The sequence below is a fragment of the Athene noctua genome, chromosome 29 (genome assembly GCF_965140245.1).
Source record: "Athene noctua chromosome 29, bAthNoc1.hap1.1, whole genome shotgun sequence".
Lineage (NCBI taxonomy): Eukaryota > Metazoa > Chordata > Aves > Strigiformes > Strigidae > Athene > Athene noctua.
In genome coordinates this window covers 3,535,371-3,558,430 of record NC_134065.1, presented here as the reverse complement: position 1 = coordinate 3,558,430, position 23,060 = coordinate 3,535,371, and the positions used below count along the sequence as shown (strand labels likewise).

Sequence of the window (23,060 nt, the reverse complement as noted above, 5' to 3'; positions counted from 1 at the left end):
TGGGGACGGGGACAGGGACGGGGTGGGGGAGCTGCACAGCCACACAGACACCTTCACGTGCCACACGTGGCCCAGGGAGGCCACCACCAGCCCCATCCCTCCAGCCCCCCTCCCCAGCCCAGTAAATCCAGGCTGAGCGATGTCTGGGGCTCAGTCCCACCCCCGGGAGCGTGACTGGGGGGGTTCAAGCACGGAAATGGGAGCTGGGCTCGCTCCTCCGTCCCTTCCTTCCATATAAACTGTTGATGTTTCCAGCTCTGAATCACTGGTCACATCCTTTACAAACTGAGTCACTGTCACACTGCTGCCTGCGCCTGCTCAACCAGCTCCGCCCCTCGCGCTTTCCAAAGCAGCCCGAGGATTCCAGCTTGAGCCAAATTCCAAATTCCTCCTCCTTGGGACGGGGCTGCAGGTGCTTTGATTTCCCTGGCACCGAGGTGCAACGCGCAGGGATGTTCCTCCGCGAGCGGTGCAAAGGGCCACCGGAGCCCGTGGACATCCCGGCCATGGCCCGGGGGGCTCCCACGGGGCTCAAGACCCTCCTTGGGCACCCCCAGCGCTGCTTGGCCATTGCATTTCCCCATCTTTGTGGGGTCCCTGCGAGGAAGGGACGGCCCCTCCCAGCCAGGAGCCCTGCGCACTCTCCCCCAGGACCAGAACAGACCTAGAAGTGCCACCGAGATTGACGATGTCAAACACTTTTTATATTTTTTTCCAAAGCCCCTTTTCCACTGCCTGGATAAGCAGATTACCTGCTGCTGGGCGAGTGGGAAGGGCTTTTTACTGGGAGCCGCTGAACAGGAGTTTGTTGAGATCGGAAGAAACTGGTAGGAACGACCCACCGCGCTTTCCTTTGCGCCTGGAGAAGGCACCGGAGCCAGAACAGTAACTCGAAGCAGGGCGGCAGCATCAGCCCCGCTGCTTCGGGCAGCCCCTCCTGCGAAGGCAGCGTGTGTCCCCCCCTGCTCTGCCACCCCCAGGCTGCCCGCGGGCAACGGGCAACCCGGTGACAACAAAACCGGGTGACAACGAGTTTCCTTGTTGTGTCACGACGCTGGCGGGCGGCTGCTTTAGGGAAGGTAACGCCCGTGAGAGCCAGAATCCCGTCTGCGGCCAACGGTGCGGGTTTAAAAATTCCTACAGGGAATCGTGCACCGGTGAGCTGGCACGTGGCTGCGGGAAGCGCCGAGCTAAGGCACGACGGAGCCTCCGAAACGGGATTTCAGTGGGCGAGAGGCATTTCCTCCAGCCACTGTTAAAACGCCCACGAGGGTAAGGCTTTTGGCACATAAATCCCTTGATAAAACCCCAAAGACAATCCCCAGACAAACTTTACGCAGAGATCTGAGTTAGGAGGGTGAAAATAGCCCGTAACTGTCCTGAGAGCCCTGCGAGGAGGCTCTTTGGGAAGAGAGCGGCCCCTGAGCAGCTTCAAAGGGCAGGACAAAGCTCTCCCGCTGCTACCAGCATCGTGCCATCTGCCATTGGCCTGCGGCCACCTCTGGGGTGCTCCGGAGGACCTGGCCACTGAAAACAGGACGTGAGGAATAACAAGTCCGGACGGGAGGCAAAATGTTATTAAATAAATTGGCAAAAAGTCCAACAGAGACCCCGCAAGCCGCAGTGGGGGCTTTAGGCAGATGACTTCTGCTACAGTGAGCGGGACCCACCTTTGTCGTCCCCCCCCCGTTGTCACCCCTCGCCTGCGTGTCCAGCTTTGTCCCCGCGCTGTAACCCGGCTGCTGGGGGTAGGTGGCACTGCCGGGCCCCCGCAGCCATCGCTGGGGTCATCCCAGCTCCGCAGGAGGAAGCTGCATCGTACCCACCTCGCCCCGTGCCTCCCGAGCAGGACAGAGCAGCACCTGACACCGCTGAATTTACTGAAAAGAAAGAGGGAAGCAACACTAAAGCGTTTAGCCACTTCTTAACTCCACAGTCAAATTGGAAAACAAGGATTATCCTCGTGGTAGAAAAGGGGAAACTGAGGCACAGAGATGGCAGCTCCCAGTTCTGGGCCCTACGGGGCCTCAGGGGCACAGAAGGAAAAGGCAACCCCTGCTCTGAGCCCCTCAGAGGGTGGATTTGCTTGACACGGTGACTTGTTGCACTTGGGCCTTCAGCGCATCCCCCCAGCCCACCACGCGCGGGCGAGCAGCACAGAAACGCCAACGCTTCAGAAAGACACCAACCCACCAGCCCCTCGCTGGCGAAAAGCTCTGAAAATCCTCTGTGAGCCAAGGGCTCAACCTCTGCTTTCGCTTCCAGAATCCGATGTTTTAAACGGCGTCGCCGGCACAAGAACATCATCATCATCATCATCAGCCTCCTCGACGCTTTCATTCCAAAGTACTTGGGTTAAAATTCTGTCTGGGACCGGTGGTGTGGGTGTGCGCCAGACTCAGGATTGGAGGGTTTCCCTGTAAAACAACTGATCGATGATTTATCAATCTCTTGATCCGGTTCAGAACAGAACTATTTCCCCCTTGCTCTGTTTTTCGCTCTTTTTTTTTTAAATGCATCTCCCTTTTAATCCCAGCCTACGACCTCACACCCGCGCTCAGATAGTCCTGGACTTGCAGGACATACAGGAGGGAAAGCAAATAAGCAGAAAAAGGTGGGTTTGGGGTTTTTTTTGTGGTTTTTTTGGTTTTTTTTTTTTACAGCATCTCCTCACATTTGGGAAGCTGTACTCTGAATCCCGGCAGCGTGAGTCACCACCACCAACCCCTCAGTGATCCCCTCTCCCCAGGGAACCTCCTCTCTGCAAAGTGCTTTTGTTTAAACTTCTAAACACTCAGCCACTTTTTCTTTTCCTGTTTTTTTAGGGGGGCAGGAAAACCCTCTCAGTGCCACCTGGCTGCTTTTCCATCTCCCAGGAAGTTTTGCAATGACCTGTGACGGAGGCAGAAATGCGGCTTGGCCGCAGCCGGGGATGGGGAGGGGGGGGACATTGGTTTGCTCCCGTCCCCCCGGTTGACCCCGGCCTCGCCACACTCGCATCCAGCCACTCGCATCAGCAGTTGAGTCAGAAACAAAGAAGAAAAACCCTCGTGGGCTGCGATTCGCCCTTTATTGTGAACTCCAGACGTCATACGCGCACGGCTATAGATGGAGCTCGGGAGCCCAGGCCAGCCCAGTGCAAGCCCACGAGAGCTCAGTGATGGTGGTGGCGGTGCGGGTTGGGGGGGGGATGCTGTTAGTGTGGCTAAGGATGTGTTACAGAGGCGGGCTGGGCTTCATGTAACTAGAGAGCTCCTGCGATCCACAAAGGGTGAAGGCAGAGAGGGAGGACGAGGAGGTACCCTGTGTATTTCCCCCAAGAGGAGGCCGCCGGGAGCCCCTCTCTGATCCTTCTTTCCCCTCTCCCCCCCCCCCCCTCCCCCCCCAAAAAATAATCTCCCTCCAGCGCAGCGCACCAAGGAATGATGAAAAAAAATAATTCTGCAAAAAGGGTGAGTCGAATCGGTTCTTCTTTGGGGCACGGTTGGGGTGAGGGAGGCTCCCGGATGTTTTGGGGAGGGGGGTTTGATTTCTAGTTGTTTGCTTTGCCTTTCCTCTCCCCCTCCTCCCTGCCCTTGCCTTGCAAGAAAACAACAAAAAAAAAAACCCAACAAAAAAACCAACAAACAAACCCAACCCGATCAAAACCAAACCAAACCCAGCACCCGGCTCGCCTGCTGCCCAGCGCCTCTCCTGCCCCCTGAATCGGGCAGCGGATACTCTTCCCCGCTCGGCGCGGAGCGATGTAGGCAGGCAGTTTTCATTTTTTGATCCCAAGGAAACGATAAAATACGGAGACACCATCTCTCCGTCGCTCCGTCTGCTCGGCGCCGTCTGCGTGTGTCTGCTGCGCCCAGAGATCCCAGCGCTGCCCGTGCACGAATCTTAAATATAAACCCAAAGGGAGATTTCGCCTCAAGGATTAACGGTTGAGAAAAGGCTCTAAAAAAACCCGCAATTTTCACCGCAGTTTTAAAAAAAAAAAAAAAAAAAAATCAGCTCGTTTAAATTCTCCCCAACACCCTCGTGTTCCTCTTTCCATGTGCAAACGCACGCTGCATGAGGCGAATATAACGTAACAGCCTTTCTTATATAATGCCCAGCCGAGCCCTGCCTGCGATTTTTGCATCGTCCCCTCGGTATTATTGTGTCTGCAGCAGAAAAAAAAAAATAAATTATGTAGAGTGAATCGAGCAAAGTACCTCGGTCCCAGCTTCGGTGGAGAGAGGGGCCGGAGGGAGGGGGAGGCGAAAGTTGGGCAAAGAGGGAGGGGTGGGGGGGAGAAGAGGAGTGTAAAACCGCGAATAATACCTTTTTTTTTTTTTTTTTTCCCCCCATTTTCTTCCCTCTGTCTTTGTGTCAGGGGCACCAGGATGGAAACCAGCAATCTGTGCAGCCAGAGAAGGTCGGCTGGGTGCGGAAATTTTGCGGGAAAGGCATTTTTAGGGAAATCTGGAAAAACCGTTATGTGGTTTTGAAGGGAGATCAGCTTTACATCTCGGAGAAGGAGGTAGGATCGGTTTCATTTTTCCTTTCCCATCCCCCCCTTCCTTCCCTTCGCATACGGAAAGCACCCGCCGAGCAGCCCCAGCCCTTCCCCAGCCCTCGCCCCCCCCCTCCCATCGGAGGGGTCTCGGGGGGCTTCTCCTCTCCCCGATTCGGCACCGGCGGGACCCGGCCCGGGTCGGTGTGGCAGCTCCAGCAGCGGCTTCTCCCACACGGCCCTGATGGGAGACATTTTCCCAGCGCTGGACACATGAAAGGATTCACTTCGCCGGAGTTAAAGCCCTCACCCTCCTTGCGGCGGCGGTGACACGGCGATGCCAGCTTCCCCCTGTGCCTGTCCCCCGTCATTAAGTTCGACAGCGGTTTTGTTCCCTGCTCTGTTTGGAAATGACTGTGGTCTCTCCCAGCTGGAATCGAGACATTTACGGGGCCCTTATCTCTTGTATTTTCTGCCCCCTCAACCACCCCGCAAGAGGACAACAGGGAAATTTAACCACCTTGTTGAAAAACATTCCCCCCCCCGCCCGCCTCTCCTCCCCATCGGGCCCCACATAGGCTGAGGTTTGGGCTTTAATGTGGTGTTTACATTAGACTTAATTAGATGTGCCTATCAGGCTGAGCGTCGCAGGCTGGGAGCCGGGTCCTTACACATCCTCCCTCCTTTCGTTTTTCTCTTGATAAATTCATCAGGCAGAAATCCCCAGGCAACAGCGCTGCCCCCCCCCTCCCTCCGATTACCCTTGAAAAACTCATCGAGAGGTGTGCGCCCCCACGCAGGGCCACGGGGGCTGCCTGGGCTCGGGCTGCTGTCGGGGGGGACGGGGCGTTTGGGGTGAAAATACGCATCTGGGTCTCGGTTTCCTCCCCGAAGCGGAGGTTGCTCGGGCGGGCGATGCAGGGCCGTTGTTCAGAGGCGGTTGCCAGGCCCAGCGTTCCCAGTTTAGGATCTGGAGAGATAAGGCGGCCCCAGAGCGCCAGGCGTAATTTGATTTAGAGGCTAATTGAATCACGGGGCATGGCAAAGTGCAGATGGATCCGGGGTTATTAGAGCACAGAAACAGCCTAAAAGTGGAGTGAAAGCCCAAGTCGCGCGTGGGTACGTGTCGGCATCGCACAGCTCGCTCCGGAACCGGAGAGACTCGCGTGTGCGGGGAGTAAATGTTGCCCTGAGGGTTGGGGTGACACAGTAAGGGGGAGGTGAGACACGGTGGGCAACACCAGTGGTAACGAGATGTTAAACCTGTGATGAACCGATGCATTTACGCATGGGAAAAGTTAGACGGATGCGGGAGCGCACGGCGGGCGGGTCCTTGGGTCTCTGGTCCTTCCAAATCTTCTGGCCCCTGCGGCGTGTATTTCTCCCCGGCAGGCCCGCTGGTCCCGCGTGGCTCCTGTGAGCAGCTCCGGGGCCACGGATCAGAGTTTAGAAACTGCTCGACGGACAGATTCTGTGGCTGGAAGGGTTTTACCAGTCTGGGTCAATTGTTCTTCCCTACCGGGGCGGCGATCCAGGGTGGCACCGACGCGCGGGCTTAGCGGAACCGTACGCTTAAGCCCAGTTAACGGGGATCGAAGTGGAGCTTTGTACTTTTAGGGCCAGGCCTTGGAAAAGAGAAGTAACCGTGACCAAGGCCAAATGGTAGAGGGGAGCTGCTGGCGCGGGTCAGGGACTGGGCCCACACGGCTGGAACCGCTGGGAAGGGACTGGGAATGGGCTGGACTGGGCGGCGCTGGGGTGATGAAGTCCCTGCGGGCTGGGCGGCTGCGGGAGAGCGTCGGCGGGAGCTGCGCGGCCCCCCGGGAGGTGTGAAGGCGCAGGATCAGCGATGGGGCTGGGTAATTCCAACCTCGGGGCTGAGTTAGCAGGGAGGTTGCGTATGTGGTTTTGGGGACGCGGGAAGTTTTTAGGGTCCCTCTGGGGCCCTGTGGGTGTGTGGAGGGGGGAACCGGGCCCCGCTGAGGCAAAGGCTGAAGGAGGAGGCTGTGCCCGGCCCCGCGGTGTCTCTGCTGGTGGGAGCGGGGGCCCGAGTGCTGCCAGAGCCCAGGGAGAGGGGGGAGCCGCCGCTGGAAGCACCTGCGAGAGGTACTCGGGGGGTCTGTGCTCCTGGGGGACACGCTCACAGGTGATGCCGGCTGAGCTGGGGCTGACAAACTCCCCCCAGAATTTGGGGGATCCCCCTCAGCCCCTCCATCCCGCGCAGCGGCTCTCCGGGGCGGCACAACGCGCTCCCGCCAGCAGCGCGCGGACCCTCCCCTTGGTAGGAAACACTCCTGGGAAAACAAAAAGTGTTTTCCAGAATCCCGGCCACCCTGACATGATTTCAGGTCCAGCTGGAGCTCCCCGGGCCACAGAACCGCCGGGATATCCCGCACACCCCGCGCTGCCGGGTGGGGGGTGACGACTCTCCCCGGTACCCCTCAACTCTTTGAACCCTGGAGAATAAACGGACAGCAAAAGGCTCTGCTTGGCTCAGGAGCAGGAAAGCCTGCGCCAGCGAGAGTGTTCACACAGGAATCACCACCAGGGAAGGCGTGCGGGAAAAAGATGTCTGTCTGTCTGTCCCTCCCTCCCTCCCAAATACATCCAGGTAGCTCCTGCTCAGATATTTGTGCTCTGAGCCCGGAGGAGGGACGGGGCTGGCCGAGGGGTTCTGCGGGCTCTAGTTCTGAATGAGGAGCACTTGTTATTTTTTTCAGGGAGCGTGCGTGTATTTTTTTTTACGGGGGGGGAAAAAAAAAACCCTCACGCTTGTGCAACCGAGGCAGCGCCGTGGCTCTACGTGCACGGGTGTGTGTGTGAAAGACCATAAATAACATGAGGCAGCGACTGCCGATGTCTTTATATGGAAGAATCTGTGGTTGTGTAGAAACGTGGTTACAGAGGTAACATCTGGCTGCCTGCATGTGCGCCGTGTGCCTGTGGGGATGAAGGAACCGCCTGTGCCATGGGCTCCGGCATCTCCCACCACCTCCAGAACGCGGTGCCCGGCGCTGCCCGGCAGGGCGAGCCCGTTCCCGTGCGCGTGGACGGACGGAGGCCACGCGTGTGGTGGGGCTGCTGGTGGCTCTGCGCTTTCCGTGGGGCTTTGGACACACGGTGCGGGTTTTTGGTGCTGCCTGGACCTTTGTGGACCAGCGCGTGTGGCAGGGCTCCGCTCCTGGGGCACGAGGCTCCCTGCGCGCGCTCGCCTTTCCTGGCAGCAGGTGCCTGCAGCTCCCGCAAATAGCTGAATAAATTGGGATTTGTCAAGCAGAACAGGATGGAGCCTCTTTTGGTTTTTTTCAAACATCAGATTATGCCCAGTGGAGAAAATGGAGCCACTGCTGGGATGTGCTGATGAGTTGTGTGAGAGGCTCTTCGCTGCTCCGGAGAAAGGCCTCTGCCCTCGTGAGTCCCTGCCGCTGGCCGTGGGGCTGCTGGATGCAGCCAGAGAGAGAATTAAATAGTGGAGACCCTGAGGAGACGTGAGCAGAAAACTCCAGTGGAAACGGCCACGAGACAGGTTAAATCTCAGCCCGATTCCTGCAGTGACAGGAGACGAGGCTCAACTGCCTGTTTCAGCAAAAGATCAAAGTCCTCCTCTGCTATAAATTATTTTGGCTCCATCAAAGCCATCGGAGCACCGTGGATTTGGTGGCTGGAGCTGAGGAGTTAACTCTCCTATTAACCTCGGTGTTCCTTGTCAGCTTCTCTTAAGCTCAGCAGCTGCTCTAGGCCAGAAGGCAGGTTGTTCAGGGGGGAAAGCAGGACTCCCCGCCTCTCCCCGCCAGCTCCGACTACGGCAGCAGAAGGGGTTAAATACCAGCACTCCTGGATGCTGTCCTCCCTTCTGCCACGCGCTCCCTAAATGAATTCCAACCAGACATTTATTTACTTTTGCCTGATTTTCTCCATCTGGAAAGCAGGGCTAATAATACTCCTCTCCCTGAGGCGCAAGGTGCCAAGGAAGGGGGAATCGTCTGTCCCACCCCGTGGGATCCCGCGGGGAAGGGGCTGAGGTTGCACGGAGACAACGCGGAGCCGTGAGACTGCTCGGAGCCCAGCACGGGTCTGATGTCTGGAAGGGCTGAAGGGATAGGGAAGGTTAAGTCCCTCAGGAGGGCAGGTTATCAAAATCCCATCAATATCCACATTGGTTCCTGCTGGGAATCTCTGCGCTTCTCCAGGACCCGGCTTAGCCCTGATTTATTTATTTTGGTTAGGAGATGCGGACGCCTGGTAGACTCCTGGGCTTTCTCCCCGGCAGAAACCAAGTCTGTAAAGAGAGGAAATCTATTTTATCAGACCAGCTGATACACCTGGAAAATGCGAACAGGGCTTTAGAGGGATGTTCTTTTACCGGAGCATCAACCTTTGGAAGCTGTGAAACCCTCTCCCACACCCAAAACCTTTTTTGCTCTTCCAACCGTGCACCAAAATGGAAGCTGAGGCTTAGTCCAGGCAGGGGCTCGGAGTCTGCCCAGCGATCCGTCCCCCTGCTGCAAGCCGAACTCGGTGAACTTATGCAAAAAAGAAAAACCAACCCAAAACCCCCTTCATTATTTAGCATTTGGTCATCAGCCAAAAAAAGCATTCAGGGCCGAACCACGCAAGGCAAGAAGCGCTGAAAGGAGCTGAGCTCCGCCGAGCCCCGCACCTCCTTAGTATCTTTTTTTTTTTTTCATCTTTTTTTTCCCTCTTGCTCTCCTCCACAGCGGTTCCCTCCTCCCCTGCAAATTTCTGGTAATTGTTCTCCTCGTTTCTAGCACAGCTTTGTTAGTGCTTTGCACTTGGGAACCGCAGGCAGACACAGCTGGGCTCCGACCGCTTCCTCTCAGGAAGCCCAGGGCTGGCCAGACGGCATGAACGGACCCGGTGATGACGAGATGTTAATGAGGAAACGCTTCTCGGGGCTTCCTTCGGCCTTTTTCTTGTTTGCTACCAAAACGCATCGACTCAATTAGCACAAGAGCACTTGAAAAAAGTAGCCTGTTCTGGCTCCTCATTTGTTACAGCCCCAGCAATCACTGCAGAGCTCCGTCCCCGCCTGGAAGGGGCGTGCGTGTGTGTGTGTGGGGGGGGTATATTTGAAGTCACATACGTGGTTCACGCGTGTGCTGGAGCCTGTAAAGTCCTTGTGGTGTTGCTGTGCACGTGCTGCTCGGGGCTGGGGAGAGGGTCAGGGTGTGGGGCTGCAGGTGGTGAACGTCTCTGGGTATCGGGGGGCACGTTTGGGGTGTGGGGCTGCGGGTGGTGAACGTCTCTGAGTATCGGGGGACCACGTTTGCCGCCTCTGTCGCGTCTGCGCCGGTGTCCGTCGCGTTCAGGGCGCACAAGGTGTTCGAGCTGGGCAGTCACCGACGTGTTCAGGGACAGCGGCAGCGCCGAGTGCCGGTCTGGTGCGTAAACCTTTGGCTTTTGGCTACACAAGAAGAGTCTGTGGCCACCTGGCCGGGACCCGCTGCCCTCCCCCGCCAGCCCTGCCCTCGCTCCTTCCAGCCGTCCTTTCCCTTCTCCCTCCCGCTGCGGCCCAGCCCCGCTCCCCGCTCTGCAGAGCAAGGTGCAAACTTGCCGCCAAGTGTCTCGGCAGCATCGTCCTGCACAACCGGGGAGGGGGTCAGAGGCCGCGTGGGCAGAAAGGACACGGGGGGAGCACGGGAGAGGGGGCAGCACGGCCCCGGGGCTCGAGCGCAGCGCTGGGACGCGGAGGAGCTGGTGCCAGGGTGTTCTTCAGGGCCCAGCGGCTCCGCAGGGGCCCGTGTTCCTGGTGGCCTTGGCTACCGACCCTCTGGGGCGAGGGGCTGGAGAAGATGCTGGCAACTTTGTGCCACCACCCCTGGGGTCGTGCCCACAGCCTGGGGCTGCGGGTCCCGCTCAGGACACGGCTGTGCAGAGGGGCCATTTCTGTGCCACCGAGGCCCAGAGGCTCTGGCCAAAACCCGGCTCCTGCTGCGCCAGCGCCTGCACAAACCCCCCATCCATCTCCCCGTCTTCTCCCCACCCGCGGGCGTTAACTGGAACCGACGCGGGAAGGAGGAACCACGGGCTGTGTCCCACCGTTTCGCCCCGTGCCCGCGGCGTCTTGCAGGTCTCTTATTGCAACTCGTGAAACTCTCCCAGCGCTCCTGTATCTCTTCTTCTAGTTCCCTCCCTCGTGCCGCCGGGGAACTCAGAAGGACAAGGGACACTAAAGTCAGGTCTCCGCCGTCCCCTGGCAGCCCCGTCCCGGTGTTGCATCCCGGAGCAGGTGGTGCCCAACGCGGCTGGAGTCCTGGCTTAGTGCCAGCCTGATTTTAGCTTAAACTCTGCAGAAATTTCTGTCCCTTGCTGGAGGGTAGAAACTGCTCAGCTTGAGGAAGTGAAACTTTCCTCTCAGCTCGAGAGGGGAACATGCTGGCTGCTGCTGGCCCGTGTTTGGATATTTACTGTAAATCTGTAGGTTTCTTGTTACGCCCCGAGCCAAGTTCTGACCTCTTAAATGTCTCGTGGATACGTTACACTCGGCGTCTTGTGATTTTTCTGTACCTTCCGCATTTGCTTCGAGCCATTTCACATCTCGACAGGGGGACGGCTCAGGCAAATCTCCACCAAACCAACCTAAGGAAAAACCACACAACTTTGCCTGGGGACTGAGCATCTGCCCTTGGTTTGGCCCCAAAACACAGCCTGGGCCTGAACTGAGGAGCTTCGGGGTTGCTGCAGGTGACAACTTGATGAGGGAGCGAGTTTTAACTCTCTGTCAGCGAGACGCCCGAGGGACAGTTCACTGACACCACTTTAGGGATCCTCCCACTGCCAGAAGGGGAGGAAACGGGCCTTTGGAAGCGTGACTAGCTGGAAGGGCAGAAACAAGCCCTACAAGCCTTTGGGCGCCATGGCTGCCGTTCTGACCCCCACCGTGGCCCGCGGGCGCAGGGGGTGCTGGTGTCCCGTGGGCTGACCCTGCCGGGGCAGCAGCTGCGGGGCCGAAGCGTGTCAGGAATGCAGCTCCCCCCCTCGAACTGCTCGGCCTCGGCACGTCTCGCCGCGGCCCGCGGGCTGCCTGCGCCTGAGCTGCGCCCCAAGCAGCGGCAGCTGCCGCGGGGGGTGCGGGCACCGTCTGCTCTAATGGCTCCGGGGTCTAACGAACCTGATTTAGGGACCTGGCTTGGGTTTAGGTGGTGGGGGACACCTCAGGTTCTTTCTCCGTGCCTCAGTTTCCCTTCTCTCGCCTGGGGGGAGTGTGGGAGCATTTCTGGGAGCGTGGGGAGGAGCTGGGTTGAACCCAGGGACAAGAAATTTGTTCTGTCCGCCCAGAGCAGGGACAATACGGAGAGCAAAGCCAGCAGACAGCCATGGCAGCAATTCCTGGGATTTATACACCATAATCCTTCCAATCCAGAGCTCCCTGCAGGTCGAGGAGCGCAGGACCTACCTGCCCATGAGGCTCCGAGACCTGAGAGCTCGCTGCATGCCAGGCACTCAGCAGCTGTGAGGAAAGAGAGACCTGCTGGCCACCTCCCAGCTAGGGCTGCTTTTGCCAAAATCAACCCTCCAGGCCTCTCCCTTCTTAGCACCTTAAACCAAGCGGTCGCTGATTCCTCTCAGCCTCAAACCACAAACCTTAAGGACGATTAGTGAAAGCAGCAGGATCCACAAAATACCCCCAGAGCCCCGGCTGCCTCCAGCCGTGGAGGGCGGGAGAGGAGACTCTCCCCAGACAGGGAAAGGGGGTTTTTTTTGACTCCCTAGAAGGAGCTGTAGAAAAGAGGAACCGTCAGGCCCTGGGCAGCCCGTTTGAGCTGCCTCCCCGGCATGTTAGAGAGCAAGAAACAAATTGTCTGGGGATGGGGAACCCCCCAAAAGCCTGGGGATGGGGAACGGGACTGAAGACTGCTCAGAGGAGATGCTCAGCCCTTCCCAGAACTCAAAGAGTTTCGAGTTCAGCATCTGAGACTAAAACTCACCCCTCGCTTCCAAAAAATCTGTTGTTCAGCAAAGAAGAAAACAAACAAGCCAACGTAATGGTCACCGTAAATCTCCAGCGCTGGGATTAAGGCCTCAGAGTCAGCGCCCGCGGCGCGTGAGGAGGGACGGAGCCATGGCGCTTCCTCCCCTCCTCCTCCTCCTCCTCCTCCTCCTCCTCCCGGGGCCGCTTCCTCCCAGCGGCTCCGAAACGTTCTCCAAAGGCCCACGTGTTGCCGGCGGGCTGGGATCGTGTCGAACCAAAATCTCTGCTGGTGAAACCTGGAGGGTTTTATTCGTGTGGCTCCAATCTCCCTGAAATGGGGGAGGAGGGCAGACGCCCCGCAGGTTTGTCCCGTCGGCGTAGGTGACCGGGGTTTAGGCTTTGCTGACCGTGTGGTTCTCAGCAGTTTTGTGGGTCTTTAGGGGTGGCTTTTTTCTTTTCTTTTTTTTCGTTTTTAATGGCTGTCCTCCGCCTCAGAGCACTCACCCTCTCCTGCCTCTGAGCTTGCTCTGTTCTGTAACTCGTGCCCACCACCTCCCTCTCCTCGGCCTCGGTGGCCTCCCACAAAGGACAAAAGAGCTGGCTGGTACTTTTGAAGTTTGCCTTTCACCTTCCTTCTCTCTAGTTTCACTCTGGACACACTGACTGCTCTGTTGTTTCGCTCACTCCTTACTCCTCTGCCTGCGTGTCTCGGTGTGGGAGAGAGGGGGGCAGACCCTCGTCCTTCCCGTGCCCCGGGAAACCGCCGCCGACGCGTCACCGCGGCGGAGCCCGTCCTCAGGCTGGGGCCGAGGCCTCTTCCCACCACCAAGGCAGAACAAAGCCACGTTCAAATGACTAAATTACAGCCCCAGTCACTTTATGGCCTCATTATCCTACCAAGGCTGCGTTCGAGAGGGAATCAATTCAAACCTGCCGTCGCTCCTGTGCCGCAGCGCTGGCTGAAGGGCAGACGGACCCGGAGGCACCTGACTCACATCCTAAACAGGAGCTGCGTGTGCACCCACCCCCACAAAATACCCTGGGAGGGGGGATGAACCTGCCCACCTCGGCTGAAATTTAGAAATGGGACCCCGGCGTCATCATTTAATGCAAATAGATGTTGCTTATTACAGAATCACAGAATCGTTTAAGCTGGAAAAGCCCTTGCAGCTCCTCCAGCCCAACCATGAGCCTCCCCCTGACCGTTCCCAGCTCCCCCAGATCCCTCAGCGCTGGCTCAGCCCGACTCTTCAACCCCCCCAGGGATGGGGACTGAGGATGATCCCTGCCCTGAGCCTGTTCTGGTGGTTTTTAACCTTCTTAGTGAAGAAATTTTTCCTAATACCCAGCCTGACCCTGCCCTGGGCAGCTTGAGGCCATTCCCTCGGGGCCTGGCGCTGGGGCCTTGGCTCCAGAGACTCACCCCCCCTCTCTGCCCCCTCCTGGCAGGGAGTTGCAGAGGGCCAGGAGGTCTCCCCTCAGCCTCCTCTTCTCCAGATTAAAATTATTCTCAGTCCTAAAGCGTTTGGGAAGGGGTCTGCACCCACACAGGGCGCTCTGGCGAGAGCGATCCATCGTCTGCGCGTGTGCCCTGCAGAACGTGGTGCAAAAGCCCCAAGTCCAAGTGTTTTCAAGGACTAACTACACCCCAAGGGTGTTGATCCGGGCCAATTACACCCGTAATCTACAGCCTCCCGTAAATATTCCTCGAGGGGATGTTTGAGTCCCCGCTCCCCTGAGTTCACAGTGTCTGAGAAGGGAGGGGAGGGCTGGGGAAGTCCCAGCGCCCCACAGGAGCCAACATCTGGAGGAAGAATTTCTGTCTCAGCCCCTGGGTCACTGCTGGGGGCTCGGGGCTGGGGAGGGGGGGCGTGTATTGGCTTTTCCTGCTGCAAATGAATAGGGTTGAATTCAGCCAAGATTCTTGGAAAGAGGCGGATTGCAGGGTGGTGCTGGGAAGGGATAAAAGCCGATTAGAGAGGCACGGGGAGGATGCGTCGATGGACATTATCTGCGTTCCGTAACGGCCCATTCACGGTGCCTCTTGTGAGCAGAAATAAGCAACAGGGGCTTTAGGTGTGGACAGGGTCTGCCTCCTCCTTGGTGGAGACAGCCAGGGATCGAGGGAAGAAGGACAGAGAGGGGACTGCAGGAATGATGCAAGGCCTGAGGGTCAGTTTATCTGTGTCTCTGGTTAGAAAGCTGCTTACAGCACCTTACCCAGCCTCTTTGTTTAAATTCTGTTGAAAAGATCATGGGGAATTCCTTCAGCGCTTCCCAAAACTAGAGAGGAAACAAATGGGGTGGAGGCCCTGCAAGGAATCCCAGAGCTCCGACCTCGTCACCATCTGCCCTTCCGGCACCTGAGTTCCTCCAACTCCACTGCAGATCCCAGCCCGGAGTCGGATTAAGCAGATCGACATGGATTGGAGTCTGCTGCAGCTCTGGCCTTAGTGGACACGTAAAACCCAGTTTTGTCCCATCCCAGTTACCTACATTCTTCCGTTTGCTGCCCCGGTGTAGGAGCGGGATGTGAGGACAGAATCACAGCGCCACAGACTGGGTTGGGTTGGGAGGGACCCGGAGCCTTCTCTCCTCCAGCTGAACCCCCCAACTCTCCCAGCCTGTCCTCACAGGGGGGCTCCAGCCCCCCCAGCATCTCCGTGGCCTCCTCTGGCCCCGCTGGAGCAGGTCCGTGTCCTTCTGCTGTTGGTGCCCCAGAGCTGGACCCAGCCCTGCAGGGGGGGCTCAGAGAGCGGAGCAGAGGGGAGAATCCCCCCCCGTCCCTGTGCCCCCCCTGCTCTGGGTGCAGCCCAGCACACGGGGCCCTTTCTGGGCTGCCAGCGCCCGTTGGTGGCTCACAGGCAGTTTTCCACCCCCCGGCCCCCCCAAGCCCTTCTCCTGGGGGCTGCTCTCCAGCCCCTCCTGGCCCAGCCCGGGTTTGTGCTGGGGACTGCCCCGACCCCTGGGCAGGACCTTGCCCTTGGCCTTGCTGAGCTCCGTGAGGGTGTCACGTCCCCCCTCTCCAGCCTGCCCAGGCCCCTGGGGAGGGGTCCGTTCCTTCCAGCCCCCCCCACAGCTCGGTGCCAGCGGGGAACGTGCCGAGGGCGCGCTCAGTCCCTCTGGCCCCGTCCCCTGAGGACGTCACTCGTCGCCGCTCTCTGCAGTCGGTGACCTTGGGGAGGGCTGAATGAAGCAAAACTGAGGTGGGGCAGCAGAAGACGGGCTGTGCATCCTCTTCTTTGCTTGGAGCATCCCCCGAGCGGTGGCACCTCCAGGTCAGGGCTCTGTCTGTCACGGGACAGTGTCAAGCACCCTGGCTTCCACCCCAGCTCAGCCACAGCCTTCGTGAGCCACATCTTTAATTTAAGCCTCTGTGATATTTATCGCTAGCTGTGTGCCCGTCACACCATGGCCAGTGCAGAAAGGGCGGGGGAATAGACCTGGAAAAAGTGAAATCTTGTAAAAGCTGCGAAGTGGCCACTCGATGACTCTTAAAAGGACAACAGAGAAGTGCCTCTGCCCGTGAAGGCCAAGCCCTAGCACCCCCTTCTTGAAACCTTCCGTGAAGCCCCTGCCTGCCCAAGGTTTCTGGGGCCTGGCCATCACCCAGAAAGCCCAAACAAAACCCTTTGATCTGGGCCCTCACTGGTGCTTCTGCCCGGAGCCCCCTCGCAAGGGCTGAGGCTCGGCCGCGGGGGAGAGCAGCACACGCAGCGTGTCAGTAATCCAGGACTGGATGTGCTTCATCCACCCCCCAAATCAGCTGTCAGCACAGGCTGCGGTAAAACCACCGGGTTAAAAATAGGAAGCGCTAATCTTTATCCCTCAAACTTTTGTTATGCTGTCTCCAGAAAAGCAACAAGAGCTAATGTGATTGCCCCTTTTAATCAGCTGATGAGAGTCCACCTCCTCCCAGCATCTCCTGCCTCCGCACGAGCCTCCTCCGAGCAGGCAGGGTCCTCTCCCTGCTGCTGGGGTAAATCCTGTTCATTTTGGGGGTCCACAAGCACAAGCTCTGTGTCTGCTCACACCGGCGAGTCACTTCAGCTGAGCCCCAGTAACTCTGGGGGTGGGAGAGGCAGTTAAATCCCAAAGGAATCTGTAGCAAAGAGGAATTAACCTCGGAGACTGTGATTTTTCAAGTTACCCTTGGAAATACAACCCCCTCATTCCAGAAGAGACTCAAGTCAAAACCATCGTGTCGAAAATCGCCGCTTCTCGCCCCAAAACCAAGCGCTGCGCTCCCCAGCTAACAGTGCCAGGACTGCGTTTGTGTCCCAAGGTGGGAGCCACTTGCTCAAGGTTTCAGTGACCACAGAACACACCGGGAGGCTGCGGCACAAATTCTGTACGTCCAGACCCCTCTGTGCAGACACGGCTCCAGGCAGGCACCCGCGGGCTTGCAGCAGCAGCAGCTCCGTTACCGCCTCTCTGACACCTGCAACGCGGCCGTTTTATTTTTGTTTTGCAGGTAAAAGATGAAAAAAACATACAGGAAATGTTTGACCTGAGCGATTATGAGAAATGCGAAGAGCTCAGGAAGTCCAAAAGCAGAAGTAAAAAGAACCACAGTAAATTTACCCTCGCCCACTCCAGACAGCCTGGAAACACGGTAAGCTTTGCTCCCCAGCCCGAGAAAGGCACCGGCCACCGGCTGGCCCTCGCTGCTGGCCACACCGAGCTGCGTAGGAGCCCAGATTGTGTCGTTTAAAATCTATAAACGTCCACTGACCACGTCAGGACCGATAGCGACAGTGAGAGGTGGAGGGAGGAGCCGTGTTTCTGCTGGGAGAGGACTGGGGCTGAGTAAATACAACCAAGCACTGAGCTCGTTTCCCTGCGAGCGTCCCGGCTTTGGGAAGGGGTCAGAACACGTGCCAGGAGCAAGGACAAAGCCGTTCTCCTGCCGCCGCTCCTGGCAGCCGTGCTTTGGCTGACTTGTTCTGTCACGGGGGGAGCCGGGAAGGGAGGGACGCTGCTGCTCCTCGGGTTTGGGCAGCATCAAAAGAGCTGCAGGGGAATTTGTCCCAGGAATACTTTCTGCCTAGAGGAAGGCTAAAAAGTGCCAGAATGGGAGCAGGACTTCCCACGAGGTCTCAGTTGCCACTGCAAAAAGAGATCCAGTCTCTAACTACAAGCTGTCTCTGGCACGCACCCACCCACAGCCACACACGTGAGCTGGATTTACACTATCGATTCTGACTTGTTTCAGTAGACCAAGCTTGCCCGCCCCACGCTGATAAGGATTGTATAACACCATGAAATGTGGAAAGGGAAGGGGAAAATGGAAAGCGGCTGCAGTGTCCCCAAGTGCCCTGAGCAATGGGAGGGAACGGAACAAAACGCCGCGGAGGCTAAAACTCATTTTTACTGATTATCCAACAAAAAACACCACCCTTAAGGATCCTGGATCCCCTGCAGAACCGCTCTGCCCTCAGTGTGCTTCTGACATATCGAAGTGTGGCAAATCCAGCTCCTTCTGTGGGCACCTACAGTAGCTGCTTGTCTAACAGCCTCTGTCAAAATCCGAGGTGGCAACAGATAAATGGCATGTGAGCAGCAGATGCACAGAAAGGCTGCATCATCCTTTGATGAGGGCAGAATCTAGGATGGTGTGTGGGAAGGCAGAGAGGGGGGAAGGAGGAGCTGCAGCCACGAGGGATGTAAATCTGGCACAGAGGGTTCGGTTTGAAAAGCTGGGTGCTGGGAGGGCCCGGGGGCTGCTGAGCGAGGGCTGGCAGAGCCCAGGCCGGGGCAGCCTGCGGCAGCCCAGCGCCGTGCTGCAGGACTGAGGCATCAGGTCGAAACTAAAGCAAGGCAGGAGCTGGGGCCGTGGGCAGGGACGGTGGGAAAGCGTCTCTGTACGAGTTGGGTCGCTGGCACTGACCCGAATTCCCTCTTTTGTAGGCGCCGAATCTAATCTTCCTGGCTGTGAGTCCAGAGGAGAAAGAGTCCTGGATTAACGCCCTCAACTCCGCAATCACACGGGCTAAAAACCGCATCTTAGATGAGGTGAGCGGGGCTCAGGGCTGGGCTCAGGCTCCCTTGTCTCGTCTCGGGTGAAGATTTGAGGCTGCTGGGGGCAGCAGCAGCCCCCCCGACCCTCTCCGTTTCCTATCGACGAGGAGTGCAGAGCCACTGGGGTTTTATAGACCCTCGGACACAGACACCAGGACCCCCAGAGCGAGCTCTGGAAGGGCTGGGACGGTTCCGACCCCCAGCCCCGGGGTCAACGCGCAGCCCTGAGGGCAGAGCAGGGCCGAGGGGCAGCTGCCGAGGCCCCGTCCCCTCCCGGTCCCACGCAAAGCCCAGCCTTGCCTGGCTGCAGTGGAACGGTTTGGAATGGTTTCCCAGGGCTTCGGGGAGTCGTTCCTCCCACCCGCTGCACGTCTGCACGCTCACGTTTGCAAAGGAGCTTTGAGTGCTGGGACGGAATGAAGGAATTAACTGAAAAACCAAGATAGTCCCACGCTCCCTCCGGAGCCCCCTGATAGCACGGCACCATCTGTCAGCCCACCTCAGCCCATCCTCATCCCGCCAGCCCCTCCCCTCTCAGCCACCATCTCCAAGAGCAATTCCCATTTCCAGTGCCTGGCTGGAGGAAAGGGACTTGCTGGGCGTCTCGACTTGGCTGATCCTTTCCTGCGGGTCAAGGGTCAAAGCAGGGGTGTTTAATCTTGCCTTCTCAGCGCTGTATGGCGTATATATTTCTGTCAAGACAAGTCAGGCTCTCCATTTAGTGAAAAAAGAAGGGACAACCCGAGAGGTGAGGCACCGTGGGTCAGCGATAGGAGGGCCCCGGGTCAGGACAGCCCTGCCTACGTGAGAACGCTCCACACGAAGCGTCGCTAGGGCAGGTCCTCCCAAAGCAGCAGCGTGAAACTCCCAAAGTAACTACCACAGTTAAGCAAAGCAGCTTCTACTCGGAAAAAAAAAACAAAAAAACAAGAACAAAGCCACATCAGTTCAGCCTGCTCCTGGAGACCAAGCGTGCACTTAGAACCACAGCTGAGCTGACAGAGGCCGGGTTTAGATCCGTATGAGCATCCCCACGTAGTTTACTCCAGTGTGAACGCTCACTGCTTTGAGAAGGCTGCGCCCCTCCCCGCCGGGGTTGCAGTTTGAAAGAGTTGTCTCTCATTAATGCTTCATGACGACTGTTCTTCGGTTTAGATCTACCTCAGATCGAGCTCATCCACATTCAAGTTACGGCAAGAGAGGCGGCCCACTGCTGTGACGCTGTTTGTTCTCTCGGATGGCAACACAAAACCCTGTAGTGAAGGAAAATGAAGGTCAGGGCGCAGGAAAGGCTGTAGAGCAGAGAGCAGCACAGCAAACAATGGTATAGATTGCTTCAAGGAGAGCCTGTCACGGAAATCTTTACAGATTCCACAGCTAATTGTCAGGAATGACTTAAGGAGACCTGATCCCCTCAAGACGCAGAGGGGAGAGGCTGGGGGAACACTCTGAAGACTCTTCCAAGGCTGGATTCCCACCCCCCATCCCCTGCAAATCTCTTTCTGCTCAGCCTTGTAAGGACCAGCTCAGCGAGTCCCACCTGCAAGGCTCGGCCCAGGGACGGCCCTTGGGACCAGCGTGTTGTCGACGCTGCGCAGGCAGGTTTTTTACAAAGCTGTGAGTCTGTGTGTGCCCGGGCAGCTGCCTAGGGAGGCTGCTACAGACCGTAGCCACCCAGTAAGAGCAGTCGCCATCCCAGCACAGCCGGAGGAATCCAGCGAGTTAGAACGTCGGGAGCGCGTTGCCTTCCCGGTTCAGCTCCAGGTGTGGTTCAGGTGGGGGATCGCAGCTCTCCTTTGCGCCACAGAACTGCAGACTCTGCGTTCGAGCTCAGGATTCACTGTTTGCAACCCAAACTTCCACCTGCTGGGCGCTCCCACCTGACAGAATTTAGCAAAGGGTCCTGGCCCCGGGGGGATGTGGGAGAAGTTCACCCTCAGCACACGGCGGGGTCGCGGGAGAAAGGGAATCCTGGAGGAATAAATGATCTGCCGCAGAGCATGTGGCTGATTACAGCTACAGAGAGTAGGAACGGCTCGCACTCCCCGTGCTCCCAGATGCTCACTAGCCTTTGTCACCCCTTTAGGTTACTGTCGAAGAGGACAGCTACCTCGCCCACCCAACACGTGACAGAGCAAAAATACAGCACTCCCGACGCCCTCCGACGCGGGGACATTTGATGGCTGTGGTACGTGTAACAAATTCCAGAGACCTGTTTAGGTAAAATTCCCTTGTAAGTGTTTCACTTAAATGCAAGAAAAGACCCGGTTTTTCAGCTCTGGCCTGAAGTAAAAATTGTGGTAGGACCCGGGGCTGTCCTGGATCATCAGCTCTAGGTCCTCCAGTCTTGTAGAGCACTGCGTTGTGCAGACCCTCGTGCCAAGTGGCAGCCTGGCATCACTGAGCCCCGTTTTCCTGATGCTCCTTCACGTTCCTGCTGGAGAAGAGCCGCGCAGCTGGGGAAGGCAGTCACGGGTGAGCGCAGATGGGCTGTCCAAGGCCCTTCAGCTGACCCGATCTCGGCCGGAACCCCAAACCCAGCACATCTGTCACTTGGTCACACTGGCTGGCATTCCCAGGCCATCTCTGCATCCCAGGATGCGTATCTTCGGTGTAAGAGACGCTCAGAAGTGCCGTTCCTGCGATAACGCAGCTCTTCTTTCTCTGTTTCTTCAGGCATCTACCTCAACGTCCGATGGCATGCTGACACTCGACCTGATCCAGGAGGAAGACGCCTCTCCGGAGGATCACAGCACCTGCGAAGAGAGTTTCCGGGTGGATCTGGATAAGTCAGTGGCACATCTTACTGCTGGCCGGCGCCGGTCGGATTCAGAGAACGTCAAGTCGTCGGAGAAAGGCCGGACAGGGAGTCTCCCGAGACGGGAGGTGACCTCTTGGGACAGATCTGGGCAGCGCAATGACTCCTTTGACAAAGGGACCATGTACACACCCCAGGTCCCCAAAAAGCTCTCGCACTCAGAAAAGAATAAATGTGCCTCCATGGAAGAAATTCTGTCTCGGCGGGACTCTTCCACGCACCGGGCGGTGCTGAGGAGGGGGCTGGAGGCTCAGTTTGCCTCAGCAGAACCAGAGCAGCTGTCCCGGATACAAGAACTGGTTGCACTGAAACTGGAAAAAACTCAGGAACTGCTGACGGAGGTGAAGGGCTACGGGGAAGGCAAGAGAAAGACCAAGGATTCCAACACCAGCACCACCACCACCACCACCTCTTCTTCCTCGTCATCTTCCAAGTCGGACTCTGAAAGGATCCTGCAGGAATCTGAGAGGTTGCTGGGGGAGGCTTCCTCCACCTGGAGTCAAGCCAAGAGGGTGTTGCAGGAGATCAGAGAGTTGAGGGACCTGTACAAACAGTTTGAACTGCAGCAGTCGGACTCAAAAGCCAAACAGAGCTCACAGTCTCAGTACAGGAAGAGCATGATGTGAAGGCAAGCCTTGGGATCGGGAGGGAGGGGCAGGGGAGGGCGGCCATTTGGTTTTCTTTTTTAATTATTATTATTTACAGTGTTCAAAAGAGTGAAAAGGTGCCTGTTCTCACCCAAATCTGCTTCTCAAAGCTTGAACCCTTCCTTTCCTCCATCACATCCCCTGACGAAACAACACAACCCTGTGTTCCAATAAATTCAGTTACGGTTTATACCTCCTTTTTTAAAGAGCACCCTTTGCACCGCAGGCCCCCAACTTCTGTCATGCTTGGAGGATGGAAGAAAGCACCAGTTCCTCGAAAATGCCCCTGCATGCCTGGAGCAGCACGTGCATAACGGTGGGGACAGATGCTCTTGCGCTGTATAAGCCCTGGCTTTGCTGCTCTCACGCCTGAGCTGTATCCTGCACTACAGCTCCTTGACCAAGAGTCTCGTCTTGTTCCCTCACTGTCCTCTTGGAAATAAACGACAAAAAAAAAAAAAAAAAAAAAAAAAAAGTGTCCGTCCCAGCCAATGCTTGGAAGTCCCCATTATCCAGGAACTGTCTTGAAGATGCTTGGGAGTTCAGGCCGACCTCAAGATTTAGGCGAGTCGTCAAGAGGCGCTCGCCGGACTGCGGCTGGCGGGGTTGTGTCCTGGCACAGGTCCCTTTTGTGAACTCCTGGGGTCGGCCGCTGTGGTTCTTGTGGTTCGCAGGGAGCCCTCGGGAAGGAGGGCGAGAGGAATTCAATCCGTGTTCCAACCAACCTGCCCGGCCGGCCACGCAGCTCAATGTCTTCCTTTCTGTGCAAATAGAGGATCAAAGCCTTGAATCTAACAGACAGCCCGTAGGGGTTGTTTGGCGGGGGGGTGGGTGGGGTGGTTGTTTTCTGACTTTTCCGTTTTCGTTTCTTTTTTTTTTTTTTTTTTTGCTTCCCTTTTCTTTGAGCTGAAGGGAAATGGAAAAATCAGGGTTGCGTACAGGCGGCAGCCGGAAACCAAGAGCCAAAAGTAGTTTTGGTGGGTTTGATTCTGCTCTCTCCTGCACGCCGGGTGCAACAGAGTGCTCGTTGCTCCCCTAAGATCAGAATCAGGCCTACTGAAATGAAAGCTGAGCCTGTAAGAGAGCTCAAATACCCTCATCCTGGCGATGCCAAGCACTTTGCTAAATAGGTGGCTCAGTTTTCACGCCTTTAAGCAG

At 57.3% G+C, this 23,060-nt stretch overlaps 1 protein-coding gene across 2 annotated transcripts; it reads left to right on the top strand.

Moving 5' to 3' along the window:
- The first annotated feature begins 2,831 nt into the window (after positions 1 to 2,831).
- Positions 2,832 to 22,700, top strand: PLEKHO1 (pleckstrin homology domain containing O1). Of its 2 annotated transcripts, none has more exons than XM_074928954.1 (6): positions 2,832 to 3,452; positions 4,373 to 4,510; positions 16,891 to 17,031; positions 18,327 to 18,431; positions 20,524 to 20,625; positions 21,114 to 22,700. In XM_074928954.1, the coding sequence occupies exons 1-6, from the start codon at positions 3,423 to 3,425 to the stop codon at positions 21,879 to 21,881; spliced, it is 1,284 nt and encodes a 427-aa protein (XP_074785055.1). In that variant the 5' UTR covers positions 2,832 to 3,422; the 3' UTR covers positions 21,882 to 22,700. The 2 variants fall into 2 exon arrangements, with proteins under 2 accessions (XP_074785055.1, XP_074785054.1); XM_074928953.1 differs by having other exon boundaries at positions 2,833 to 3,452; positions 4,364 to 4,510.
- Positions 22,701 to 23,060: the final 360 nt, after the last annotated feature.